At 38.6% G+C, this 13,304-nt stretch overlaps 1 protein-coding gene across 1 annotated transcript; it reads right to left on the bottom strand.

The window, feature by feature from the left end:
* Positions 1 to 1,395: 1,395 nt before the first annotated feature.
* Positions 1,396 to 10,469, bottom strand: LOC114412590 (heat shock protein 90-5, chloroplastic-like). Its single transcript, XM_028376548.1, has 19 exons — positions 10,068 to 10,469; positions 9,088 to 9,161; positions 8,754 to 8,879; positions 8,567 to 8,660; positions 8,388 to 8,471; positions 8,141 to 8,284; positions 7,663 to 7,779; positions 5,775 to 5,822; positions 5,595 to 5,675; positions 5,375 to 5,479; positions 5,155 to 5,295; positions 4,501 to 4,593; positions 4,284 to 4,361; positions 3,941 to 4,195; positions 3,553 to 3,655; positions 3,280 to 3,454; positions 3,068 to 3,173; positions 2,109 to 2,198; positions 1,396 to 1,939 (listed from the first exon to the last, which is right to left on the bottom strand). Exons 1-19 carry the CDS (start codon positions 10,329 to 10,331, stop codon positions 1,736 to 1,738), a joined length of 2,382 nt encoding a protein of 793 aa, XP_028232349.1. The 5' UTR covers positions 10,332 to 10,469; the 3' UTR covers positions 1,396 to 1,735.
* Positions 10,470 to 13,304: the final 2,835 nt, after the last annotated feature.

Genomic DNA, 13,304 nt, shown 5'->3' with positions numbered 1-13,304 from the left:
GATGCTACAGAGAGAGATCTTCGAACCCTTTTTCTCCAGTATAAATGAAAAATAGATTAATTTGAAAATAAAGAGTTCAATTTTAATCCATTGTCAAAAAGATTTAACTTTCATTTAATTATGCATTGCACATCACTAAATGGCGACAACTAATTTATTATCATGAAGACCCTAAACAATGTTTTACAACTATAATGAGTTTTAGATGTCAAACCATAATAGGATTTATCTTAGTTTAGTTAAAATAAGATGATAAAAATAAAAACTTTAATTTTTTTTTAAATCAACGGGGCTAAAAGCCCAAAGACAAGAACACTACAACTTAACTATACGCGGAGACACAGCTTCAATAGAATCAAAATGACCCAAACGCACCAGCACACTTATTTGCCTCGCGATAAGTATGAGAAATCATCACTCTCCAAAAAAATAAAAGTTTAATTTTCATATATCGGGAGTGTAAAATTTTATGATATTAACCCTTAAAAACCACTATAAATATAACCTACAAAATTGTTATTCAACAACCATACTATACAACAGTTTATAATTCAATCATAGTATAAAAATTTTAAACTATCAATTTAAATTAAATTAAATTCCAAAAATAAAAGGCAGTGACTGAAGAGCGCATATTTTTACTGTCCATCAATTAAAAACGCTTTTAAACTACTAAACTTAATAAATTTTAAATATATAATATAACAATGCATAATAAAATGAGTATAAAATATTTAAACTATCACTGTACGTCTATATCCAATTATATTATAGAGAATTTAATTGGGTAGTCACCACTTGATTTTATAACACTTTTTTTTGACAGATTTTGTAACTATCAATCTTTCCAAAAACCCAATTTTTATATGGACAAATTTTTTCCATAGAAATCGTAGACTAAGTACCAGAGATTTACAATAATCCATTGGTCGCCAATTTTTTCCATAAAACTGTCGTTGTCGTGGTCGTGTGCAATGGCCCGTTGGTCGCTAATCTCACTCAAAAGGACACTTGGACAGTACTGCTGCTTCCAAGCTAATACCGGAGGGGAAACGATCTCAGCACTTGGTTGCGGAGTTGTAGCTATGGTAAGGGGGGATCTGGTGTTAATGGTGATTTGGTATTGAGGATCTGATGTAGGAAGGGTTGTGAAAGGGGTCATGATGATTTGGGGATTTCTGAACTTGATAGACCTTACACAAGGGAAAATAAAGGGGCTTAAGTGATAAAGGGTTGTTTTTAGCCTTTCAAAAAAATTCAACACCGTGAGTGATGGTAATAGTCTGGGGGAGGCAAAAGTAATGTAATTTTAAGGAGGTACCAGTGTAATAAGTCTTAAACTCAAAAAGTCTAATGTAATTTGAACTTTAAACTGCGTGTGATATCATCCATAACTGGAAAGATTTGAACAAGGAAAAATCTTGTCATTTCAGCTTTCAAATTTGTACTCAAACACGTGAAAATCTTAAACCCAAAAGAATGACACAATGCCACAAGACCATGAAGTATAAAAAATTTGCCCACCTACGAACACTAAACTCAATTCCATTCGCAAAGGCCCCATAGGATTTGCCCCTTAGGACATTCACTCACAGTTCTATAATGATATTAGAAACTTCCTTCAGCACCATGAAATCATTGGAAAAATCAGTCTCTCCCTTTCCTTTCTCACCTTTTTGGTATGCATTATATAATGCCAAAAATTTGTAACTTATTCTATGAGGGCATAGTATGCCTAATCAGTTGTCCATGGATCACTCTCTGCAATGACTTCAGAAGGTTCATAAACTTCTGGCTCTGAACTTTCTTCACTTGTGCTTGAATCAGCAGCTTCAACAGGTGCATCTCCCTCCTCTTCTTCTGATCTACCCCATCTTCCTCCCAAGGCCAAGGCCATCATTTCATAAATCTTATTTCCCAACTCAGCAGGGCTGTCAGGCTGCATTATTGAGAAAGTATGTTAAGCAAAACTATGGAACAACAAAAGTCTTATCTCACTTGGAGAGGTCGGCTTACATGGATCAGGTGACATCATTTGACTCAGTTATGGATCAAATCTAGTCTACACATGTTACATGAAGAAAAAATAAATTTGATATTGTACTTACAGAAAATCCACTAGAAATTAGTGCTGTGTCATATAAGAGGTCAACTGCTCGCTTAGCTTCGCTGCTGTCAGGTGCATTCTTGCAGGCAGCCTGAAGGAAAAATATAAATAATTAGAACAATAAGTCAGAGTCAAAAGTGAATTCAGTTGAAAGTACCAGCCATGTATTACAAAATGTGCACATTCAATAGCTTTATCCTCTTAAAACGAGACATCAAACATGACCCAATTAAACATGTCCACCAATTGTTTTGACATTTCAAGGGGCAAACAGGATCTCTGGGCACAGGCTAATATACTCCAGTGTTTTCCCACCAGATCTTCAGTATGGTAAAGGGAAAATGTGAAGAGAAAGCCAATGTATCAAAAGGGGAAAACAATGGACAATTTATTTTACTTAAAATTCACTAATTTAAGGCTCGTTAGATGACTAACAGAGTTGTCTTTTAACATTTTATGGAAGCAACATGGCAACATTACAGCTCAGCTAAAATACTCAATAGTCATAAATGTCGTTCTGTTCAAAGATAAATGAACTTGAGAAAAGTTTTAGGCTTCCTAGTCTTATGATTCTACATAAAAGTACTATCTAATACTTTCATCAATAGTTTTCTTCAATTACTTCAAGAATATTTTCACTCTTTTTTAATCCATTGAAGTGACTCAGGGAAACACCAGATTATCAACAATTACCTACACCCAGAACAAAACATCTTTTCTCAAATGTGGTTCTCAATTTTGACAGTTAAAACACCCTTCCCCCCCCCCCCCCACCGCCCCCCCTCCCCCCCCATGTCATTGTCTATGCTGAAAGTGAACATTTGGTGTGCAACCTATTAGAAACTAAATATCTTGATAAAATATAATATAGTTAGTAATGACTATTTATATCAACTTACACTTATTAGATATTAGATAATAATATAATATAGTTAGCAACGACTTTTTATGTCAACTTACACTCAAGTCTTTGATAATAGGGTGATCTGTATTAATTTCCAATATTCTCCTCCCCCTCATAAACTCCAAACTTGCAGTGTCCCCAAGGGCTTGCGCCTTCATTAGTCTGAAGAAATAGTAATTGAAGATTGTATGAGCCTTATGTCAAGAGTATGATAAACTGTTTGTGACCCAGAAGAATGACTTGTAAAGCCAATGAGGTAATGACTAACCTCTCCATGTTTGCAGACCAACCAAACTTCCCTGATACAAGCACACAGGGAGATGAACTCAAGCGCTTTGAGATTTGAACTTTGGCCACCTTGTCACCAAGTTGTTGTTTTATCCAATCACAGAGTAGGTTGTATTCTTGCTTGTTTTCCCTCTCTTTGACCTCGTCCTCATCACCTAATTAAATAAATGTTGAGCACCACATTCAAATCCCGATTTTCAGGAAACAAAATAGTATTTGAGCAAATGAAAGTAAGATAGAAAACTGTACAAACCTAATTCCAAATCCTCCTTGCTGATATCAACAAATTTATTTTCTTTGTATGTCTGTAGGTTCTGAATGGCAACCTCATCAATAGGTTCGACCAAATAAAGAACCTATAATAATAATAGACACACATAAGTAAAGAGAGTGAAAACTAAAAAGAAAGAAAAGCAAATCAAAATTAGCACGTTATATCAAGCATTTCAATAATATCTGCAAATAGTTTAACTTGAAACACACACACCACGCACAAACACAGAGCCTGACCCTCCACAGGATGACGGGGTGCTGCAGAGGGAGACTGGGGATAAACCCGTCCTGGTGGCTGTCACCTCACACTGACCAAATTCCCTGACTACATGCTCAAATTATCCAAAAATGTTAATAAATAATCATACCTCAATATCTTTTTGAACCAATTTCTCCAAAAATGGAGCAGTCTTTGCACTCTTCAAGCTGTCAGTTGCTAGATAAAAGATAGCCTTTTGGTTTTCACCCATATTTTCAACATAATCATCTAGGCTTTTAAGCTCCTCCTCACTTTTGGAAGTGTAAAACCTCAATAGTGGTGTAATGCGCTTATGATTTGCAGTGTCTTCAATGCAACCTAATTTTATGAACCTACCAAAGTTCTCCCAGAATTTTTTGTAGTCCTGGAATCACAGGAAACCATTCTTTTAATCAATGAAGACTGTAAATTCATATTGAAAATATAAAGATGCTGAGTTTGTCGCTACTTACCTCTTTATTTTCACTTTCAGCAAGGTCTTGAATCATATCAAATGCCTTCCTTACAAGTCTCTTTCTCATTATTCTTACCTGAAATTATAATATTGTTGAAATAAAAAATTTGGGAAAGTAACAAACAAAAATCATAAATAATTCCTATCACCGTATCCTTCATTCATGTTTATCAAATGAAATAACATGTTAACAGGCAAAAGTGCAGTTCTCTTACAATTCTGCTTTCTTGAAGGATCTCCCGAGAAACATTGAGAGGAAGATCATCTGAATCAACCACACCCCTCACAAAGCTCAGGTAACGTGGAAACTGCAAAATAAATTTAGAGCAAAGGGAACCTGAACTAGAAACAAAGGAACATAGAACACAAGCTCTATCTTAAGTTAAATGTTAATTGTACTATTCAATGCTCCTTGCTCTTCTTTTTTGGGTAGATGAGGAAATTCAGCAAAATAAAGAGCAAATGCAGAAAAGCACAAATATGACATTTTTTTTCAGTGTACAATGATAGAATTGAGGTTCAAACCTATGACCTCATACATACTACTCCAAACCCCCACCACTAGGCCAACCCTAGTGTGTTTCCCAAAACCACACAAGTTAGAGCTTGTATAATGGCTTGTATAATGTGACTAAAAGTGGTTAGATAAACGATTATTCTTTAAAAACTAGCCATGTAGGAGAGTTAAATTTCAATGCAATTGTCATGCTATCCATCTCCCTATCAACCACAAATTATGTGGTGGAGCAGATACTTGACATTTTTCTTTCTTTCATATTTCATAATAGCAATATAATGAAAGAGCAACAGTGACATAAATGTCAAAATGTACAAGACTAATCCCACTTTGAAGCTCACAGTAAACTCACCAGCTCCCCATCAAAATCATCTGAAATGAATACACGCTTAACATACAAGCGTATGTTCTTTGTTTTAGGGTTCACTACTTCTTCATTGTTAAGAGGTCCCATTCCCGGAACATACAGAATACTTCTGAACTCAACCTCACCCTGCAGAGTTTAAAGCCCAGTCAAATCGATAACTGCTTAAAGGAAATGCTCTGCCGCTGAGACAAAATCATTAGCATACCTCAGTAGTGAAGTGAGTATGTGCAAGTGGTTCTAAGAATTCACTAAATGTCTTCTTATAAAATTCATTGTACTCCTCCTTTTCAACTTCCTTTGGGTTGCGCATCTACAGAAAATAAAAAGGCAAAGTTGGACCAATAAGAGAGGCACCACAACTGAATAAGTAAAATGCAGGGCATTAACATCCTATCACCATAAAGGTAGATATAGCTCAAACTCACCCATATTGGCTTTGTTTCATTGGCCAATTCCCAGTCCCAGTACTTCTCAGTTTTAGTCTTTTTCACCTTCTTTTTCTCACCCTGGTAAGACATGCAGAAACAGACTCACTTGGTATTGGTAACAAATTTGAAAAAGTACAGCACCAGCAGTCCAACATTAAGAAATACCACACTAGTTACCTCTTCTTTTGGTTCTTCCCCTTCTTTGGGTTCTTCCTCCTCTTCCACCTGCCAATATTCAAAATTAGTTAATTAATCAATTAATAGCAACAAATTCGAGCATAATCATTTGCCACTCTATGACAAACATTTCTATAAGCTCCAGAAGTAATTTTGAAAATTGGGAATGAGAATTCAAAGTGTATTGATGTAATCTAGATAAAATGAAATCACCCTGCAAGTAAGATTCTTCGGTTTGAATAAATACTTCCCGAAATTACTTCCTATACTTTCAATTGTTTGATATAATGTTTATCTACAACACAGTTTCCATCCAATTGAAAGGAAATATGAAAGGGGCAAAAGGTTGCACCCTTTCTAGGTCGGAACAAACTAAAATCACATAACACTTGTCTATTAACCATCTCATTCACTATTAAGCCCCTCATAGCAACCAACATTAATCTTGCACGGCCTTGAATTTCCAAGCAAATATAGGCTAGTATTTCCCCATTCACCAAAACCCAACAGCTGTCTAAAACTAAAAATTAACCAGCCATCCTTATGGTGATGGAAACCATAACTGACGTAGAACAACTACCTCAAACAGACACAAATGACAAGGAACCATTTCAAGTTTCCTTTCTACCTATGATGATATGTAAATCTTTATAATTACCATCAACGGAAGACAAAATCTCGTCCATCACCATCATCATTTGCTAAAATCAATGCCCAAAATCTTGATATCACAAAGTACCTTAAAGATATTAGAATCCAACAATGTTGTCAAATGACAGTTATGGCGGCGCCATGGCAGTATGGCGTGGTGGTTTTTTGAAAAAACGCCACCAAATAGCGGTGGCGTTGCGAGTTTCAAATGGTGGCGCCATGGCAGCCGCCATAGGCTTAACGGTGGTGGCGGAATGGCGGTTATGGCGGAAGAAACTTTTTGTTTTGAAAATTTTCCCAAAATTACAGATTGGGTCATCTTGGGCTGACCCGACCCAACCCTAAACCCGGTTTTCAAATCAAAATGAGATGAGCAGCACACAGCACGCGAACTCCCGAACTCCAGCGCGAGCACGAGCAGCACGCACCAGCGACGACGGCACCATGCACCAGCGCGAGTTCTCTCACTGTCTCACCCGAAGTCAACGACGGCACCACGCACCACGCAGGCGAGCAACGGACGGCGGCGGCAACGGCTACAAACTGCGACGGCAACACCCTGGTTCTGTCTTTTTTCTGTTGGACACTTTTTTTTTCCTGTTTGACACTCTTTTTTAAATTTTGGTTCTATTTTTTTTTTCTGTTTGACACTCTTTTTTAATTTTTGGTTCTGCTTTTTTTTTTTTCTGTTCAGTCCTCTTCTACTAATTACAATGGCTGAACCATCATCTAATGCTGCAACCTTTACTTTGCACTTTGCATTATGCCTTTATCCTTTTGTTATTTTGAACTCTTGAATGAGTTTATTTGGTGTTGGTTATTGGGTGAACTCATGAAACTTTTTTAGTTTATTTGAATGCAATCCATTGTTTTGTTAATATATATATATATATATATATATATATATATATATATTGTCCGCCATTTGCCACTACGCCATCCCCCATATTTTTATGGCGGATTTTTGGTCATCCGCCATTAACAACATTGGAATCCAATGAATGAGACCTTATCACTACACATAAGTAACTCTCATGCCATTCCTCCAACAAAAAAAAATGCATATAAAAAAGATTTAATTGACAATGAAAAGAGCAGGAGAAAATTACTGCCCATAAATCACAATCAGTGTATGTCAAAATAGAAAACTACGACTTGCACACATAGAATTAGCTTATTTAGCATAATTCTCTCACCCAACATGAAGACGGGAATCTGTACCAAGAGAAGGACTTACCTCCACAGTTCTTGACTTTTCTTGCCATGTGTAGATGGGGAAGGAAACGAACTGAGAGTAATTCTTCACCAAACCCTGAATCCTGCTTGGCTCTGAGAATTCATACTTGTCATCCTCCTGGCCAGTAAAGAAGAATTTGGGTGCTTTAACTACATGTCACTTATCAGCATTAAAATGATTTTCCAACATCCAAATATTACACTGGATTCATCCCTAAAAGAAAATAACAAATAAATAACTAAAGAGGATGGAAGATTTTTGGCTGAAATTTAAATTATATTTATATAATTCATACTTGTTATCTGGCAAGACAAGAAGCAAGAATTATTTTGGTGCATAAACCACATGTCTGTATTAAATTGAATTTAAAGTTTCCAAATATTATTATATTGGGTTCAACCTTTTATCAAAAGATACTTCTTAGTTCTTACATTACATGTAAACTTTCCTACAAAAAAATGAAAGAAATACCACTCACTCTTAAATAGAGTGTAATCTGTGTACCACGACGCAGAAACTTTTCAGGATCAGTTTCTTCTTTTATCACATAAGAGCTACTGTCAGCTTCTGCTTCCCACATATACTGCTTATCTGATCTTGGGCTCTTTGTAGACACGACAACCTGATTGCCATGCCATGTAGAAATAGCCAATTAATGACAAATTCAAAACAGTTAAAATCATTAAAGTCAACCAAAAAATCTGCTTGAGAAATCCAAGCCATACCCTCCCAGCAACAAGAAAAGCAGAGTAGAATCCAACACCAAATTGACCAATCAGACCATTATCTGCTCCTAGATCCTTGTTTTCCTGTAACATTGAGGGGGGAAATTAAAGCATAATTATTGAAGTATTAAATCATCAAATATCAAAGCAAGTCACATTTCAGATCATTGACAAATTACCTTAAGTGCCTTCAAAAATTTTGAGGTACCACTCTGAGCAATAGTTCCAAGACAATCAATGAGCTCTTCTTTAGTCATTCCAATACCAGTATCTCTACAGGGTAGAGAGTTAACAGTTTAATACTCCTATTCACACATACCCAGAAAAACAAAATAAAACAAAGATCAAAACGATGCATATGCATACGTTATAGTAATAGTTCCATTGTCTGGATCAGACTTGATATGTATCTCTAGATCTCCAGCATCTCCAAGCAAAGAAGGCTCAGTCACACTTAAGAATCTCAACTTGTCCAAAGCATCACTAGCATTACTGGAAGAAGAAAAGAAAAATAAATAAATAAATAAATAAGACAAAACACAACAGAATCAAGTAACTGCACACACATTTAACTAGTTTAAATAGATGCAAAAGTCCAAAAGGGAAAAAAAACAACTGGTCCCTACTAAAGCAACCCTTTATACAAAATAAGTCATCGATAATAGCACAGACCATGCAATCGTCGTAGTCTTCAAATTACCTGACAAGTTCACGAAGGAAAACTTCCTTGTGGCTATACAGACTGTGAACAATCAAATCCAACAATCGACTCACCTGCAAAAAAAATGGAATTCACTTCCTCCAGTCAGCAAAACTCACTCACTCATTCACTTCCTTTGGCCAGTGTTGTTAAATAGCGGCCATGGTGCCACCATGGTGGAACGGCGTGACGGATTTTTTTGCCAACCGCCATAGGCAATTTGTAAAGGGAGACCCGTCATACGTCACAATGGCATGTTTATATGGTGGAATTTCGGCACCCTCCACCATGTTCCACCATCCGCCATTGATAACTCTGCCTTCGGCAATACATGGAATTCATACTTTATAAAGTAAGGCTTTCCCTTTCAAATACACGCCAAAATTCCAAGTGAAATGTAAAAAAATACATAAAATACACTTCCTTTGGTTAAAACTCATGCACCCACACACTTAAACGGAATAAGTTGAGTTTAATGATTATGTCCTGATAGTGTAAAGTTCAATCAATCAGAAATCACACTTAGTATGACTTTTGCCTTTAGAGATAATAATTGGTTTGTGATTGAATGAGCATGTAAAAGTGTTTCTTATTTTCTCATAAGTTTTTCACTCTCAATTACATGTCAAAATTCCAAACCAAATGCTAAAAAGTATTGACATGAAATTCACTACTTGAGTAAATCTCTCTCCTCTCTCTCTCTCTCTCATACACACATACCCTTCAGTTTGGTAACTTTCTCCCACACACACACATACCCTTCAGTTCAGTAACTCTCTCTCCCTCTCTCACAAACACACCCTTCACTTCAGTATATCCCTCTCTCTCTCTATCTCAAACACATACAGATACCCTTCATGAAGCAATCTTCTCACTTGCAATTTCATTTCAAAATTCCACACGAAGTGCCAAAAAGGTCGAAACTGTATCCCCAAAACGACAAAAAGATAAACTATTTAACAAATCCATCGAAAACCCACCTCGGCCTGGTACTCAAACTTCTCACCGGTGGCCTCGTCCTTCTCCGCCACGGCGGCCTCGCACCGCACGGCGAGCCCGTCCCTCCTCCCCTGGCGCCGCTGCGTCCACCGCAGCCCTGCGGCGGGGGAGAAGCACTTCCTGTCGCGCCCTATTTGCGGCGGCAGAAAAGCGCTTCTGAGAAGAGAAGCCCTCGCGAAGGGGGAAGAAGGAAGGAGCGAGGCGAGAGAGGCCGTGGCCACGGTTCTGCTCGGCACAGGAGCCATTGTTAGAACACAAAACAGAGTGAGTTTGTGTGTGCTTTTGTGAATATGGAATGGAATGTTATCTCTTTGTTGTGCGTTGGTGAGAGTGATGATTTAAAAAGAGAAAGTAAAAAAGAAAAACCCTCGTTGGGAAGGAAGGAAGAAGGGTTTAGGGAGATATGTGAGAGATTGTTCTAGAAATACCGCTGGGTGTTTGGCTGTATCTGTGTCGGATTCTAAGGTCTAGATTCTGCCACATCAGCTACATGGCAACATGCCATATCCACTTTTAATTTTGCATTTTTTTAATTTCAATAAGAAAATAAAATGAACAAATTAAATAAAATTTCGTGATAATTAAGAATGGATTTTGTTCTTATAATCTTTATTGAATTTAACTACGATTTACTAATGAAGTTTTTTTTTTATTTTGACCATTTTATAAGTTAACTTGATCAATTTCAATCTTTTAAAATACTTTTATTAATTAAATTATAGCATGAAAGTAACTTTTGAAAATTAATTATCCTCATATTAGAATTGCACTTTATGCATTTTAGTGATCAACGGAAGCATGTGGGGATCCAATTCCTAGATAGAGGGATGAGCAGGTTTGAGCCTAAACAAGTCAATTTGGATTAAGAGTAGTGCTAGATACATCTAGTATTTTTTTGTTGGTGATGCAAAAATACCTTTGTACCCTTAGCTTAATTTAAAAAAGACACGGTTCATCTCTCTCCCTCCCTCCCTCCCTCCCGCGTTGGCCTTCTTCTTCCTCGTGACCCCTCACCATTTTTTCTTCTTTTTGCTAGCGTGAAGTGGTTTCGGTCTCCTTCCTCACCCCTGACCTCACCTAAGCCGCGTTCTTCTTCCTTTCGTTTTCTTTGCGTGAAGTGGTTGCTGGTTTCAGAAAAGCTTGACCTCCTCGGTCCTCCGCGCCGCGTTCTTGCCATGAGCGTCGTCTTCTTCCTCCGCACCGGGAGTCTGTGTTCTGCAATCATGGTGCTCGTTGGTGTTGAGTAGCCCAGGCATTTTGAGGGTGGTGTTCTCCCTCCGTGTCGGCATTGTCAAGGTAAGCAGTTGTTCGTCTTCGATTGTCGGCGTTTTTATTTAATCCGTAAGCGTTTTATAGGTGATCCATAAAAACTGGTTAGCAGAAGTGAAGATTATGGATCAAGTTGATCCGTAAACTTCTTCCAGATCAACTTGATCCGTAAACAGAGTGACGTATTTCTGGATGACCCGATGGCATCAGCTGATGTAGAGGACACTGGGGCAGACATTCCTGCATACACAAGCGCGCAGGCTGCTGAGGATGAGCATGAGGGATTTCTGGGTGGTCCGAGCGACCCATCCGTGCTGACCCAGTATGCGGATCACGTTGCTTGCAGCGTATGAACGGGAGAGGTATTTATAATATTTATTTTTAGTTACTTGTTAATTATACTTTATGATTGAAATTAGTTTTCCTTTAAATGATGATTTTAACGAATTTTGTGTTCCTTTATACTTCAATTCAGGAGCGTCCTGAGTTGAAGTTATCCTCTCATGGGAGAAAGGTCCATAGTTTAAGCAGGCTTGTCCCTGCCATTGAGGGACTAGTTGCTGGGACAGGACAAAGTCCTCTGATCGCGTGTTCGGTAGACACTGGCGATCGGAGACTTTTGTCCTCGTTTGTCGAGCGGTGGCACCGGGAGATGTCTAGTTTTCATCTCCCTGTGGGAAAGGTGACGATCACGCTGGACGACATCTCCTCGCTTCTGCATCTGCCTGTGGTTGGCAACTTGCACGCCTTTCAGCCTTTGCACGTGGATGATGTAGTTCAGATGTTGGTGGACTTATTGATGGTCTCTGCAAAGGCTGTCAGGGCTGAGACAGGGCAGTGTCGTGGACCATACATATGCCTGCAATGGGTACGTGATATCTACGAGCGCCGATGTCAGGCAGGTCATTGGACAGCTGCGGCTCGCGCATATCTTCTTCATCTTCTGGGTTGCACTCTGTTTGCTAACAAGAGTGCAACCAATGCTCATGTTGTGTATTTGGAGGCCATTCGTGACCTTAGTTAGACCGAGAGGTACGCCTAGAGAGTAGCTGCGCTGGTGCATATGTACGACCAACTGAACGATGTCTCTATCAGCATCAGCCGACAGCTTGGCGGTTACATCACATTGCTGCAGGTAACAAACATATTTTCATTCGTTGAGGTTCAACAATGTTTAACTTTAAATTTTGTTAGACTTTCATTATTAATGTTTATCATTTTGATGTTACCTTTGTAATGCTGGATAAACGAACACTTTCCTTCAGTCGCGCAGTCCACTGCTGATTAGGACTACGATGAGGATTCACCGTGTGCCTGTAGGTGGATTGCAACGAAGAAGACTGTGAAGAGCATACGTACACAGGCATACAGGGAGCACCTGGACTGACTTCGGATTCCGGATGTCGTTTGGATCCTATATGGGGAGCACCGACCGGTCTGGGACTTCCATTTGATTTCATGTTATTCCGGTCTCCTGCGATGGGGGCCCGTTGTTGTGTATTACTGACCAGAGAGGGTCATGCGGCAATTTGGATACACCTAGACCATTCTTGATCCGCCTATCGATTCATGGGTGTCGTATGATGATATACACGACAGGTGGATGCACTACTCGGATCATATGGTTCCAACAGGTGAGGTGTGCGCTGTGCCAGGTCAGTGTGCCAACGACTACATGGACTGGTTCTTCCGCATCTCGCATCCTTTCATGACACCAGGCCAGGCATCAGATCCTCTGCCAAATGGTCATGCTCCACAGCCTCGAGTCGTCCCTCAGGCCCTACAGACAGATAACCCTCACGTGTCGGAGTCAGGAGCACCGTCGACATCTGCGAGGTCTGCTGTGGAGGAGCCTAGACATACAGTGGTAAGTAATACTAATAATTTACGTCAATATTTTCATAATAATTTGTGTGATCCGTTTGTTTTGTATTTAACAGAAAGTTTGC

The sequence above is a fragment of the Glycine soja genome, chromosome 1 (genome assembly GCF_004193775.1).
Source record: "Glycine soja cultivar W05 chromosome 1, ASM419377v2, whole genome shotgun sequence".
Taxonomy (NCBI): domain Eukaryota; kingdom Viridiplantae; phylum Streptophyta; class Magnoliopsida; order Fabales; family Fabaceae; genus Glycine; species Glycine soja.
Note: the sequence above shows the minus strand (reverse complement) of the source record. Positions and strands in the feature narration are given on the sequence as shown.